We start from the raw sequence: 13,932 nt of genomic DNA, 5'->3' as shown, positions 1-13,932 counted from the left end.
CGTCCGTAGGGAAGTGGAGGCCCTCACACGTCCAGGTGTCTCGCTGGACTCAGGAAGGCGCCGTGCCGGACGTGCAGGAACAGCGGGCCCTTGTGAGCTGGAGTGGGCCCTGCTCTGCGTCAGTTCCGGCTCGGCTTCCGGATGGCCGCGCAGTGCCGGCGGTCCCTGCGGATGAGCCCACCGCCCTCATCAGCAGTGGGAGAGCGCTGGCCCTGGGGCGGGGGTGCCCTCCTCAGACGGCAGTCGGGCGTCTGCTGGGGGAGCTGCTCCCCGTAGAACAGGCTGCACAGTCCCTGCGGATGAGCCCACCGCCCTCATCAGCAGTGGAGAACGCTGGCCCTGGGGCGGGGGTGCCCTCCTCAGACGGCAGTCGGGCGTCTGCTGGGGGAGCTGCTCCCCGTAGAACAGGCTGCACAGTCCCTGCGGATGAGCCCACCGCCCTCATCAGTGGGAGAGCGCTGGCCCTGGGGCGGGGGTGCCCTCCTCAAAGGGCAGTCGGGCGTCTGCTGGTGGAGCTGCTCCCCGTAGAACAGGCTGCACAGTCCCTGTGGATGAGCCCACCGCCCTCATCAGCAGTGGGAGGACGCTGGCCCTGGGGCGGGGGTGCCCTCCTCAGACGGCAGTCGGGCGTCTGCTGGTGGAGCTGCTCCCCCCTAGAACAGGCTCCACAGTCCCTGCGGATGAGCCCACTGCCCTCATCAGCAGTGGAGAGCGCTGGCCCTGGGGCGGGGGTGCCCTCCTCAGACGGCAGTCGGGCGTCTGCTGGTGGAGCTGCTCCCCCCTAGAACAGGCTCCACAGTCCCTGCGGATGACCCCACCGCCCTCATCAGCAGTGGGAGGACGCTGGCCCTGGGGCGGGGGTGCCCTCCTCAGACGGCAGTCGGGCATCTGCTGGTGGAGCTGCTCCCCCTAGAACAGGCTCCACAGTCTGAGGGAAGGAGAACGGAGGCGGGTCTCCCCACAGCATCCTTTGCCTGAATATTCCCACCTGGAACTTGATCTGGGGAAGAGGAACTGACGGAACGAGGGAGGGCCCTTGGAGGGTGCGTGGCAGCCAGAGCCCTTGCCCCTGGGGCTGCTTGGCCAACACCCCTGCATCTGCGGAGCGTGTCGCGTGTGGGTGGCATTCCTGTGCCTTTGTAGTCAGGGGGCCTGCTTGTCTGTCCCTGGGCTGGGAGGGGCGTCCCAGTGCTCTTGGCTGGCAGTGCGCTGCGGGGCCCCCACTGCCTACCCAGTGTGGACAGGGCAGGTGGGCAGTCAGCAGGTTCGAGCCGGTCAGCAGACGGCGCCTGCTGAGGTGATGCTGCACCCGGGGGGGCCTGCCCAGCTCTTCACAGACTCAGCGAGGGCCAGACTCCAGACCCCTGTCCTCCATCCAGAGCTGCTCGTGGGTGTGAATCGGTGACTCTGCTTCCCGTTGACTAGACGTGTTTAAGGACCTTCGCTGAGAATGTGTGGGCCTTGATTAGACTCGAGTCTCAGGATTGAAAACAGAGGTGCCTTTGTTCTTAGAATTGGGGCCCAGCCGCTGTTCCTGGGCCTGACCGAGCTCTCCTCTTCTGGACTGAGTCCTAGGCAGGAAGGACCTTCAGCCCGGGCCAGCAGGCCTCCTGGGCTTCCCTGCTCACCTGAGTACTGGCCTCGCTCCGCAGCGGGCAGGCTGGGAGCCGGTGCACCCTCTCTGGTGCCTCACCCTGACCCTCACCAGCGGTGCCTTCAGACACGGACCCTCAAAGCCCAGTTAGAGTGGCGACCACACCGCGGGCCACCCTCCCAAGGACAGTGCCTGTCACGGTGGTGTTCCAGGCGCTCCCACGTGTCCTCAGGTCAGGGTGAGACTCCACTCACCGAGCAGGTCCCTAAACCCAGAGCCCGGGACGGGAAAGCCGGGCCTCGGCTTCGCACGCCGCCCCGTCCTCTCTCCGGGCGGGCAGAGACCTCCTCCTCAGCACTGCGCCTGAAACCTTCCCCCGCTGTCCTCGGCCCTGAGTGTCCCAGGCAGGACCCGTCCGTCCCTGGAGGAGCCAGCACTTGCTGAAGTGCCCCGTGTCAACCAGCCCTCGTGAAGTCCAGGCTCTGGCCAGCCCCACCCTGCCAGCACGCAGGTCCCTCGGCAGGGCTCCCAGCTCCTCGCTGCTCCCTTCCCCCACCAGCCTCCTCCCCTCGGCCCGGGCTACCTCCCGTGCCCCAGAGCACCGGCCCCTCCACACAGAGGGTTCCTACCCGCACACACGTGACTTCTAACCTGGGTTTGCAGCTCGGCGCACCCTGCACTGCAGGTGTGTCCCCTTCATCCTGGCAGCATCTGGACAGGTGCTGCACCGCCATCATGTCACACTGGTTATCGTTTTCAGTGCTTTCCAGTCCACCGAGCAGAACCCGGTGACTGCCGCGGGCCGGGGATCTGCACAGACTGGGGTGCTCTCGCGGGCCGGGTGTGTCCCCGCCTGGAAGGCAGGCGGAGGGAGCAGGGAGGTTGGGGGCATAGGCGTGAAGGTGGCCCTGCAGAGGAGCCGGCCCTGTGGCAGGCACCCCACCCTTCAGGGACCCCGGAGGCGTTTGCAGAGAACGCGTGAGGGGCCCGCCCTTTCCCGCAGTCCAGGGAAGAGGGTCTCAAGCAGCCGTCCTGGCCACTTTTCAGATGAGAGTTGGACTTGGGAGAAGTGATGGAGGTGTAAACCGCCCTTTGTGTGTGGGCGGGTTCAGGCGCCACGAGGAGCGGAGAGCCCCAGGCAGCTCACTCACGTCTCTCCGTGTCTTCTCTCCCCAGTCGTGCCAAGCGGACCTGGTGAAGGACAACGGCCACAAGTACTTCCTCTCGGTCTTGGCAGACCCCTACATGCCAGTAAGGACCAGCCCCTTCTGCTTGGGGCCGGGCGATACCCGCACCGCTCGCCGCTGCCCACTGAGGCTCTGGAGAGGTGCCCTCACCATGCCGCCCGGGCAGAGGCCACGGCAGGCTGCGGGCCACGCTCTGGGGGCCACGGTTCCGCCTCAGCCACTGCCTCACTCACATGCGCTCTTTCTGCAGCAGCGCACTAACTCGGTAGCTGCCGCATTTGTCCCTAAGCGAGGGTTCGGTTAACCTTGGCCCTGGTTGGGCTGCTTTCCCTGGCACAGCTCTGACGCAGCGTGACCCGCTCTCCTGCAGTCCCTGTCACTGAGCCGGCCCTGGATGGCTCGCACACCTGTGGGCTGACGGTGCCCGTGCCGCGGGAAGGTCCAGGACAGGGCAGGATGCCGACGCGCCTTACGAATCTGAATCAGGGAGGGAGGGAAGTTTAATTTTTAAGTGTGTTTTGTTATATTCAATTGTTAAAACATTTAGGCTGTGAATAGCATTATCTAGTTGCCCCTATCAGTGTAATGAGTGTCTGTGTTCCCTGCTCTAGCTCCTAGCGTGGTGGAGAGAGAGAGTGAACATCCTGAATTTAACTGAGTACACAGCTCACTTACACAGTCTCAGGTGGCTTTAGTTACATAATTATAGGGATTTTTGTAGGCAGTTTAACTCTCTAGTTCAGCGGTTCTCAACCTTCCTGATGTGGCGACCTATTAATACAGTTCCTCATGTTGTGGCGATCCCCAACCATAAAATTATTTTTGTTGCTACTCCATAACTGTAATTTTGCTACTGTTATGTCTTCTTAGCAAAAGACCCTGTGAAAGGGTCATTTGACCCCCAAAAGGGTTGCAAACCCACAGGTTGAGAACCACTGCTTTGGTTGGTTTTCTAAACTAAATGATTCTTTGCAAAACGGAAAGCATTACGGACAGAATTGTTATGTAAAAAGTAGGTAGTGCTTGTGTGTTTTAAGTGTGGCATGCAAGTCTATACTCTATGTGAGTCAGTAACAGAACCAACAGAATGGATAGAAAAGAATGCTGGGCGGATGACGGAGTAAATTGTGCGCCACGCTGGCGCGGACGGGCCGCACTCCGTCCACAGGTGCACTCAGGTGCTGAGGACGTGTCCAGACCTGAAAGGAAAGAAAGGAGGTGCCCGAAAGCCGGAAACCAAAGAGGGAAGTCAGAGGAGCCATGTGGGAAGTGAGCAGGGACTCATGTGACCCTGCCTCCCTGCCCCTGTGGACCCGAGACCACACAGGACATGGGGCCTGGGCGGGTGACGTCTTCGAAGCTGAACCCCTGCTTAAAGCCAGGAGCCTGTGGTGCCCTGACCCCGCTTGTCACGCAGGACGAGGCTCACTGCTCCTCCTCGTCCCTGTTGGGCAGAGTTGTAAGAAAGGCCCCTGAGAGGATGAAGCCGCCTGTGCATTTACGCTCCCCGCTGGCGAGAGCCACTTGCCAAGACGTGAACAGAAGACTGGTCACTGAACCCTCCAGGAGCCTGGGAGAAGCCAAGGCAGAACCTGTCCTGGGGGCCACTCCTCGCTGGGCTTGGAGACGGCCAGAAACACCACTGCCGCTGACCCTCAGCCAGTGACCCAGGACAGGGAGGAAGCGGGGAGCAGGGCCGGCAGACGTGAGAGCGGCAAGCTCGGGCCTGTCTGGAAAAGGCGGTCGAGTCGAGTCAGCGTGAACAAGTGCAGTTAAAATGACTGGGTGAAACATTCTGTCTTAATCACATCCCAAAACAAACCGTCTTGTTTCTTCAGAAGTGCTTTAGTTCCTGCTGAAAGAAACAATATATTCTGTCCTCCTCACTCTCCGGGACCAGCTAGACTCCAGTCATGAGCAGGCAGGTCTGGGGCAGGGACAGCACCAGTCGTCAAAGCCCCCGGTGACGTGGGAGCGCGTGGACAGGTGCCCGGGACGAAGCACAGGCGCGAGCAGGAGGGCGGGAGGGGTGGGGCGAGGCAGCGCGGGCGGCCACTGAGCCCCAGGGTCGGGCAGGCAGCGTTTGGTTTGCGCCCGCCGAGGTGAGATGTTCCCCACTTGAAGAAATGAGTTTTCAGGCTTAACGAGCACAGCGACACTTGAGGAGGTTAAGTACCAACGGGCCCGCTCAGAGCATCATCGTGAAGGCAGAGGCCGCGGAAGGCCAAAGCAGCTGGAATGGAAAGGGACGGCTTGCAGAGGCGCGAGCAGGATCCACGGGGAGGCGTCGGGGCCTTGAGGCGCTGGAGGAACTGGCCGGCACCCTGGGACCGAGTCCGGCTAGAGTGCCCACAGGAGGAGGGCGAAGCCTGCGCACCTCTGAAGACCGGCGGTCCGCACGGGCAGCCCCTCTGCGGACAGCTTTAAAGCGCGTGGTTCAGGAGGAAGTCGAACCCAGAGGGAAGTCAGACGCAGGAGACAGCAAAGGGCAGAGACGCTGGCTGTGACTGACAGACAGCCACCAGCCATTGGAGGGGTCAGGACAGGAGGAGCGTGTCGCAGGAAGGCACTTGTAGCCCTGCCTGACCCCAGGGAGACAGAACACTCCGTGCAGGCTCTGCTCGGTGTCCGTGACAACATCGGGCACCGCTGAGCAGTTAGAATAGACCAGTGATCCCCGGGTCAGCAGAGCCCAGAGTGAAGGGTGGAGGGAAAGCTGGCCCGTCAGGCAGCAGCCCAGGAGGGAGGAGGGAGGCAGAGTCAGGGTTCATTTTACTACATGTGCTCGACTAGGGCAGCGGGGACTTCGTGTGACAGGACCACCACCTGCCCCCTGTGGTGCCCGCCCCGCAGGGAGCCACCTGTCCTCCGAAAGGCCGCCCACGGCTGCTGGGCCCTCTCGCCAGGCTGTTCCTTGCTGCAGACGGGGAAGCTGGCTGTCGTTACGCCACGCGTCAGGCTGGTCACAAAGGTTCTGACAGAGATCTCTGTCATGCTCGGGGACAATGAGTTCCCATGGGAAAGTGCAAAACTAGGGGTGACCTCTGTCTTCCAGGCTGAACACAGGACCATGACAGCGTTCATCCTCGCCGTGATCGTCAACAACTACAACACGGGGCAGGTGAGTGCCCGGCACGCCCCACCCTGCACCGCCTCCCGCCGCCGTGCCGGGGATCCGAAGGACTGTTGTCTCGAGTGTCCGATGAAACAGTCACCCTTAGAGGGGTGACCGAGCTCACTAGCATGGGGGCCACCACGAGAGGAATGGGGTCCGGACCTTGCACTCAGCCAGCGTCCACAGGGCGACTTGAAATTGGGGGGATGTAGACCGGGGACAGACCGAGATTTCCTCGAGAAACACGAGGCTGCGGTCCTGGGTGCCCGGCCGGCTGGCCCACCTGCGTCCTCTGCCCTCCCGGCGCAGGAAGCCTGCCTGCAGGGGAACTTGATCGCCATCTGCCTGGAGCAGCTCAGCGACCCCCACCCTCTGCTGCGCCAGTGGGTGGCCATCTGCCTGGGGCGGATCTGGCAGAACTTCGACTCGGCCAGGTGGTGCGGGGTGAGGGACAGTGCCCATGAGAAGCTCTGCAGCCTCCTGTCTGACCCCATTCCTGAGGTGAGTCCGCCCCGCCCAGCACTCAGGCCAAGGTCTCGGTGCGGCAGGTGCTGGTGGTCCTGCCTGACGCGTGTTGGAAGGGACACCATGGGGACGGGGCCTCCAGCGGGCCTGGGTGTGAGCCCTGCCCTCCCGCAGGTGCGCTGTGCAGCCGTCTTTGCCCTTGGCACGTTTGTGGGCAACTCTGCAGAGAGGACTGACCACTCCACCACCATTGACCACAACGTGGCCATGATGCTGGCCCAGCTGATCGGCGACGGGAGCCCCGTGGTTCGCAAGGTGGGTACCGGCCTGAGTGTGACCCTGCCCGCAGCTGGGATCACCCAGCCCCACAGTCAGCATCCTTTTGAGGGCAGGACTGGACCTGTTTAATTCTCCAAAATGTGTTTCTTCCCCAGATCCTCATGTTTGCTTCACTGAAGGGCATTTAGCAGGCTGTCTGTCTCCTGGCAGCCTGCACAGCATGTCCGTCACATCTAGGAGCAGGCACGCACACATCATGAGACTAAAAGCAGTGGATGTCCCCAGACAGACAGGAGTGTAGGGGCAGGGATGGTCCCTGCCCTCCCACCTTTATCAGCTACTGAACAGAACAGTTGGCAGAGCTGAGACGCTTCCTCGTCTAGTGTAGAACGGTCTCGGGTCCATCCGGTCGCAGCACAGTCAGACCCCCAGTTCGTCCCCAGTCTGAAGGCCCGTTGGGGGACTCTCGTGGTTCCCTGGTGCTGAGGCTGAGAGGCCAGGAGCCTGGGAGGCCGGGGAGCAGGACGGGGAGGCTGCCAGGCCGTGGCGCCCAGGAGCGAGCCAGGCCTTCTCTGCAGCTGCAGGGGCTCCGTCCCTTCCCCAGACGTTGAGTGACTGCCGCCTTCCAGGCAGGCAGCCTGGCGCCTGTTAAGTCAGTCGACAGGGTGACATCCGCTGCACAAAGGTGGGAGACACGGAGGCAGCGGGGGGTGCACACCTCTACGGTGGCGGACGCCAGCTGAGACGTGAGCCCTGTTCTCTGCTCTGAGCCCTCATTCACTGGCGGCTGGTCTGTCCTCGTTCAGAGGGTGGGTGGTGACACTGCCGTGGCCCCTGCCCCCTCAGGCTGGGCGCCGAGCTCTGCACATCGGCCACCTCCTCTCTCAGCCCCTCTTCTGCCTCAGAGGAGAGTGGAAGCCTTCTGACCCTGGGTTGAGTTCATGGCGATGTGTGGACGGCGTGGAGCACGCACCTCGAACTCGCATGCCTGGCTCAGACTGAGCCGTGTCCCGTCAGTTCCCCACGACCCAGGTCTCTGCTAGACGTGGTCAGGGCCAGCCGCCGGGGCCTTCTCCTGGAGGCTGAGCGTGTCCCGTCAGTTCCCCACGACCCGGGTCTCTGCTAGACGTGGTCAGGGCCAGCCGCCGGGGCCTTCTCCTGGAGGCTGAGCGTGTCCCGTCAGTTCCCCACGACCCGGGTCTCTGCTAGACGTGGTCAGGGCCAGCCGCCGGGGCCTTCTCCTGGAGGCTGAGCGTGTCCCATCAGTTCCCCACGACTCAGGTCTCTGCTAGACATGGTCAGGGCCAGCCGCCGGGGCCTTCTCCTGGAGGCTGAGCATGTCCCGTCAGTTCCCCACGACCCGGGTCTCTGCTAGACGTGGTCAGGGCCAGCCGCCGGGGCCTTCTCCTGGAGGCTGAGCGTGTCCCATCAGTTCCCCACGACCCGGGTCTCTGCTAGACGTGGTCAGGGCCAGCCGCCGGGGCCTTCTCCTGGAGGCTGAGCGTGTCCCATCAGTTCCCCACGACTCAGGTCTCTGCTAGACGTGGTCAGGGCCAGCCGCCGGGGCCTTCTTCTGGAGGCTGAGCGTGTCCTCTTCAGTTCCCCACGACCCAAGTCTCTGCTAGACGTGGTCAGGGCCAGCCGCCGGGGCCTTCTCCTGGAGGCACTGGAACATATGTGTTCCCTTCCCGAACGCAGCCCTATTATGGGGCCTGAGTTTGATGCTCCGTGACGCTGGGCAACAAAACAAATGTCGGCCCATGGTGTTGGAGACCTGCATCAGGGTGTCCCCAGGGAAGGAACAAGGGTGACAGTCGGGGCACGGAGGCTGCAGGGAAGACCCCAGAGGGGGCATGGCCCACGGAGCAGCACTGGCAAGTCCCCGAACGTTTGTGTGCCCAGGCTTGGTGCCTTGCTTGACAGCAAGCCCTGGGCTATGTGTCTGCCGCGAGAGGCTTCCTTCCTTCAGAGGTGCTATGCGGGGCCTGGGCCACCAGGCCTTTGACCTAGCAGTGGCCCACCCTGCTCTTCTCTTGAGAGCGTTCACCTGGAGGTGGGGGTGGGCTGGAGACTGAACAGACAGCCAGGTCAGTGATGTGTCAGGAGGTCGTGCTCGGGAGGAGGAGAGGGGAGGGGAGGCCACGAGAGTGTCCAGAGGGGCCCTCGGCAGAGACTGGGTGAGCCTGGGACATGGGGGCCTTTCCAGGCAGAGGACGGGCAGGTGACAAAGCCCGGAGCAGGAGGGTGACTCCAGCCTTCAGTGTGAAGGTGGAGGTGTCACTGTCGCCAGGCGCTGAAATGGCCCTTCCTCCTGGCAGGAGCTAGTGGTGGCGCTGACTCACCTGGTGGTTCAGTACGAGAGCAACTTCTGCTCCGTGGCCTTGCAGTTCATGGAGGAGGAGAAGAACTACCCCCTGCCTTCTCCAGCGGCCACAGGTACGGCCCCCTCTGAAGCCTCCAGAGCCCTCCCCCCGGCCGTCTGCCAGACAGGACCCTTTGTCAGAACCGTCAGTGGCCCTCAGTTCTGCTGAGAGCTGGGCTCAGGTATTGAGTCTCTTCCACTCAGACACCAGCTCTGAGTGTGTCTGATTCCCATTCTCCCAGGCTTTGAGCAGAACAAAGGGCAGGAAGGGGGCTGCTCTGACCCTCTGACTCTTCCTTCCTTTTACCCTTTTTGGGGATGAGATCCATGGAACCGTTGAAGGAGCCGCAGTGGGTTAGGGAGCAGCACGTGGCCCCCGTGATGACTAAGGGGTCCAGGCTCACTGAGTCATGCTAGGCAGCTCCTCCTCTCACATCTGCCTTTTCGTGGGTTTATGTCTCATCGTCCCAGGCCGCCCCCTCCTCTGGAACACAGCCCTTCCTGCCCGGAAGAGGGCCTGTGATCAGTAGTGAAGGCATTGCTGCTGTTAGTGCGTCAGGGAGGGGGCCAGGGGCGGTGGTGCTTTGTGGAAACCCCTGCGCCACTGGAGGGCAGCACGGGGCAGCCGCCGAGGGGCCTCCGTAACCACCTGCTCACAAGGGGAAGACACGGGTCCCCTGCTCCTGCACCGCCCACACTCACTACTTGGCGCAGCTGGCCCTGCCCTGCGTTCCTGCTCCTCCGGGGCGTGGCGCTGCCCCTGCCCTGCTGCCCACTGAGAGGAGAGGCGCGTGCTCCCCTGAAGCCCGCCATGAACACTTCTCTCCCCTTTCCCATAGAGGGTGGGAGTCTGACCCCCGTGCGCGACAGCCCCTGCACCCCCAGACTGCGCTCCGTGAGCTCCTACGGGAACATCCGCGCTGTCACCACAGTCCGAAGCTTGAACAAGTCTTTGCAGAACCTGAGCTTGACGGAGGAATGTGAGATGCTGGGACCTGGGTCCTCGGGTTGGGACGCTTGGTGTAGTCAGATGCCCGCTTCTCTGCCTAGGATGTGTGGCTCCTGGGGCCCCCACCCTCTCCCGGGTCCCTCGCAGCCTAGGGTCTCTAAGGGAGGAGGGCAGCACGGCCCCAGAGATCAGTGGGGGGCGGTGAAATGCATTTCAGTCACATGCCACTAACTGGCACCAAAAAGGGTCTGGGCACCCGGCACTGACGGCCCCGTGTTGCAGCGGGCGGCACCGTGGCCTTCTCCCCCGGGAACCTGAGCACCAGCAGCAGCGCCAGCAGCACGCTGGGCAGCCCCGAGAACGAGGAGTACATCCTGTCCTTCGAGACCATCGACAAGATGCGCAGGGTCAGCTCCTACTCAGCCCTCAACTCCCTCATAGGTGAGTCCTCCCGCCCCTGCCCGGCACCCCCACAGCCGGCGCCCCGGACGGCTTGGGCCGCGAGGAGGTGAGAAGGTCCCTGGCAGGTTGGTTTTGCACTGATGACATCGGCCGGCTTTGCTGCGCGGGGAGGCTGCCGGAACCTTCCGTCAGTCTCCATCACATCACGGAACAGCGGTTTCCTGCCGGCGGCCCTGCCCCCAGGAGACGTGTGGCAGGCAGGTGTCACCCGACAGTGCACGGGCCCCACCCCGAGGTGGGGATGCTGAATAAGACAAAGTTACATGTCATTTGGGCGTCTGGGTAGAACCAGCTTCCAAAATGGTTTGTGTTCAGATTCAGACGTCCCCTCCATGACGGCAGAGCTGTTCAGGTGGCTGCTTCACAGGTCAACTGGGTGACGGCATGTCTCTGAGGTGTCCCTTTCACCCACAGCCTTCTCATGACTTTCTGATCCCTGCCCTCTCTGCTCACATGCAGAAATAAGCCAGCCGGCTTGGCAAGGCCACAGCTCACCCTCGGGCTCGGGGCCCGGTGCCCACACAGCTCCTGCCCTCCCCCTGGGGACTCGCCTGTGCTGGTGAAGGTGCAGGGGTCGGCCCTGGCACCTGTGGTTGGGTTGGCGAGTCCGCTGTTTGTTGCCGTGTCTGACGGGACACAGACAGGCTGCGAGGGGAGTGTGCCTTGGCCCCCTGGACGTGGTCCGGCTCCTGTCAGGACCCAGCTCAGTCTCTGGGAGGGGCACCAGCTTTGTTCAGTGCTGCCTGGGGCTCAGCCCGGCTCCCGCCCCGCTGGGCAGCCCTCTCACGTCCACCAGGAACCACAGGGCTCGCACGTGTCCCAGCCCGGTCAGAGGAGGCTGTGCCGGCTCCTACAGAGGCTGGAGGAGAGCACAGCTGAGCCCAGGAAGCGGGGGGAGGGCCGCCCCACACACCACTGCGATTTCCTGTCGGGAAAGGGGGTGAGGAAACGGGTTGCGTCAGTCCCGACACCAGGAGATGAACTGTGTTTATAGCCAGAGCCTGAATGATGTCATCTTTAAGTGAGACTCGTAGGGACCCTGAACATCACTGAGGAGTTTGCAGAGCCGCTGGCCGCCCCGTCCTGGGGTCCTGCGAGCACTGGCCGGGTCCATCCCTCCTGCAGGCAGCGGGGCATGAGGGGATTCTCCTACAGGTGCCCAGGGTCGTGGGCGCCTCAGGCCCCAGCCGCGGGTGGGGCACAAAGAGGGGCACATGTAGAAGCCTGGATGCTGGGGACCAGTTTCTGCAGGGGGCCGAGGCCCGTGGCCCCACGTCACCCGGCAGCATCAGCGTAGGGGGCCTGAGACCCAGGCATCAGCTGCAGCTCCCGCCTGCAGCGGGTCTGCCTGCTGGGGGCTTCTGGGGCCCAGAGCAGATTTTTCTTCATCTCGTGCTATTTGGGAAGTTGTGGCTGTTGCTCTGAGAAATAAACCCTGAAAGCATTCGTCATCACCAGATGCGAGAATGGGTCCTAAGGCATGTGGGGGTCCAGCGAGTGCCAGCAGGCTGCTGGCTCCTTTCCCCCGGCTCCCTGTCCCCCACGGTGCTCCCGGGCCCGGCTCCAGGCAGGTCGCCAGGTGGGAGGCAGCAGACATGCAGGCCCTGGAGCAGAGGCTGTGCAGCTGGGCAGACGAGGAAGGACACGCCCACCCCGGCGCTGTGTCCTGGTACGTGGTCACAGCATTCCTTGTGGTCAACGACAAAACCAAGATTTTTTTACACCTCATTGAATCACAGTGTTGTATCGAAGTCAAAGTCTTCTGCGAGGAAGTCAGCAACAGTAACATAACTGGAAAGTAAACAATAGTAACAGTGCCATGTCCGCCCTTCCGTGGTGCACAGCACGGCCCGCAGGGGCCCGCAGGGATGGCCGTTGTGCCGTGATCTTTGCCACCTCCCACTGTGCCGGCACCTGCCCCCTACTTTATGCCTGGGAAGGGATGGAACTGGGACCCCCATGCGCTGTCCTGTGCCCACCCTCACGTCTGTGCCAAGGGCACCGACAAGGAGGGTCTGCCCTCCCTAGGGCTTGAGTGCCTTCGCCCCTTCCCCATGTGTGGGGACGGGTCCGTCGTCCAGCCAGGCTGAGATGCACAGCACGTCACGGCCATCACTGTCGGTCACAGCTCCCTGCCCCACGGCCAGACTCGGGAAGCTGCTGCCCCGCGTCACTCTGAGCCCTGATGCACCGGAAGAAGTGGCCGGTGTCCATGGAAAGCTGAGGACTTGCCGGGAGCCTGTGAGGGGTCTCGGAGCGAAGCCCTCCTGCCCGCCTCCCTCTAAACGAGATGCTGCCTGCGGCCAGTGGGTGGCCCGCACCTGACAGCCCCCTCCCCGCCGCGGGAGGCCGGCCACATTGGTCACAGGAGATGTCCCTGATCCCACGCTGATTTGACCAGTTTCCTTAGGCTTCGATGGTGAATGTGGACCATGTCACGAGACGTGGGGTTTGAGTCAAAGGATTTGGTTGTAACTGCAGGTGCAGAGAGGGAGGGAGGGCGTGGCGCAGGGTGTGCCGGCTCCCTCGCTGGGGCGCTGGCTCCTCCAGGTGGCTGTGCGTTTGCCAAGTTTCTCGCTGAAGGCCCGGTCGGTATGGGCTGAAGTCCTACGAATGGGCCGTCCTGACTGTGGCCGAGAGGTCGCGTGAGCCCTGTTCTCGCGCCCAGGAAGCCCCCGAGCTGTTGCCGAGAGCTGTGCAGACAGGCGGGTGTAGGAAGGGGACGGTCCCTGGAACACTTTCCCTGGCTGGGGGACGTCTGGCCTGCAGGGGTGACAGGTACTGTCAGGCCCAGCCCTGCGTGGGCCACCGTCTGCACCGTCACCCTGACACGCGGCAGCTCCGAGCTGTGAAGCCCATTTGCTGCAGTGATCGAGTCACGAAAAATCTAAACACCCTGCAGAACGTGGTTTTCATAATGTTCCCTTGGAAGGACAGGCGTCTCAGCCTCGTTGCTGGGGACGGGTGTGCGTGGACAGGCAGCCCCCAGGCCGGCAGAAGTCCCCGGTCCCGGTCAGTGCAGGCAGAGATGGTGCCGCCTTGTTCACACGCCAGAGGGTGCGGGTGAGGCAAGCTCAGTGCCAGCCCTGCGACCTGCACGGGACTCTGGGCCCCGCCCGCCCCATCCTCGACTTGCTGTGATGCCCACTTGGGTCACCAGGTCGCATGGCCCTCTGGCGGCCTCACCAGCAGTCAGCCATCACAGCACCGAGTCCTGGCTCATCCAAAATCCCCTTCATCCTTTGTTGTTGAGCAAGCATCTGCTTTCTAGAAACGAGCTGTCAGCTCCCCAGAATGACCGTGCAGTTCCGTGTGCAGTGTCCCACCGAGCACGTGCTCCAGCCCCCGGGTTTGCCCAGGAAGGAGCGAAGGCTCTTCCCACGCAGCCCTCCCGTCCTGCCAGCAGACTCTGCTCAGGCCGCTCTGCCCCGGGCTCGCCCCGTCCCTCCTGGATGTGCAGGGCCCACTGCCACGGCCCCAGTTCCACGGCCCGCCTCCCGCAGCCGCGCTGTCCCCAGA

The 13,932-nt window shown here is 63.1% G+C and overlaps 1 protein-coding gene across 1 annotated transcript in view; it reads left to right on the top strand.

The window, feature by feature from the left end:
* The window catches only part of RPTOR (regulatory associated protein of MTOR complex 1), a 175,518-nt gene that overhangs the window by 137,974 nt on the left and 23,612 nt on the right, over positions 1–13,932 (top strand). Inside the window, exons 14-20 of the mRNA XM_036267872.1 lie at positions 2,771–2,845; positions 5,837–5,902; positions 6,206–6,397; positions 6,536–6,676; positions 8,959–9,076; positions 9,842–9,982; positions 10,234–10,392. Of these exons, the coding sequence (XP_036123765.1) occupies positions 2,771–2,845; positions 5,837–5,902; positions 6,206–6,397; positions 6,536–6,676; positions 8,959–9,076; positions 9,842–9,982; positions 10,234–10,392 (892 nt within the window). The remainder of the gene's footprint in view (positions 1–2,770; positions 2,846–5,836; positions 5,903–6,205; positions 6,398–6,535; positions 6,677–8,958; positions 9,077–9,841; positions 9,983–10,233; positions 10,393–13,932) is intronic.

Source organism: Molossus molossus, unplaced genomic scaffold (genome assembly GCF_014108415.1).
Source record: "Molossus molossus isolate mMolMol1 unplaced genomic scaffold, mMolMol1.p scaffold_m16_p_19, whole genome shotgun sequence".
Lineage (NCBI taxonomy): Eukaryota > Metazoa > Chordata > Mammalia > Chiroptera > Molossidae > Molossus > Molossus molossus.
This window is presented reverse-complemented; position numbering and strand designations above follow the sequence as displayed.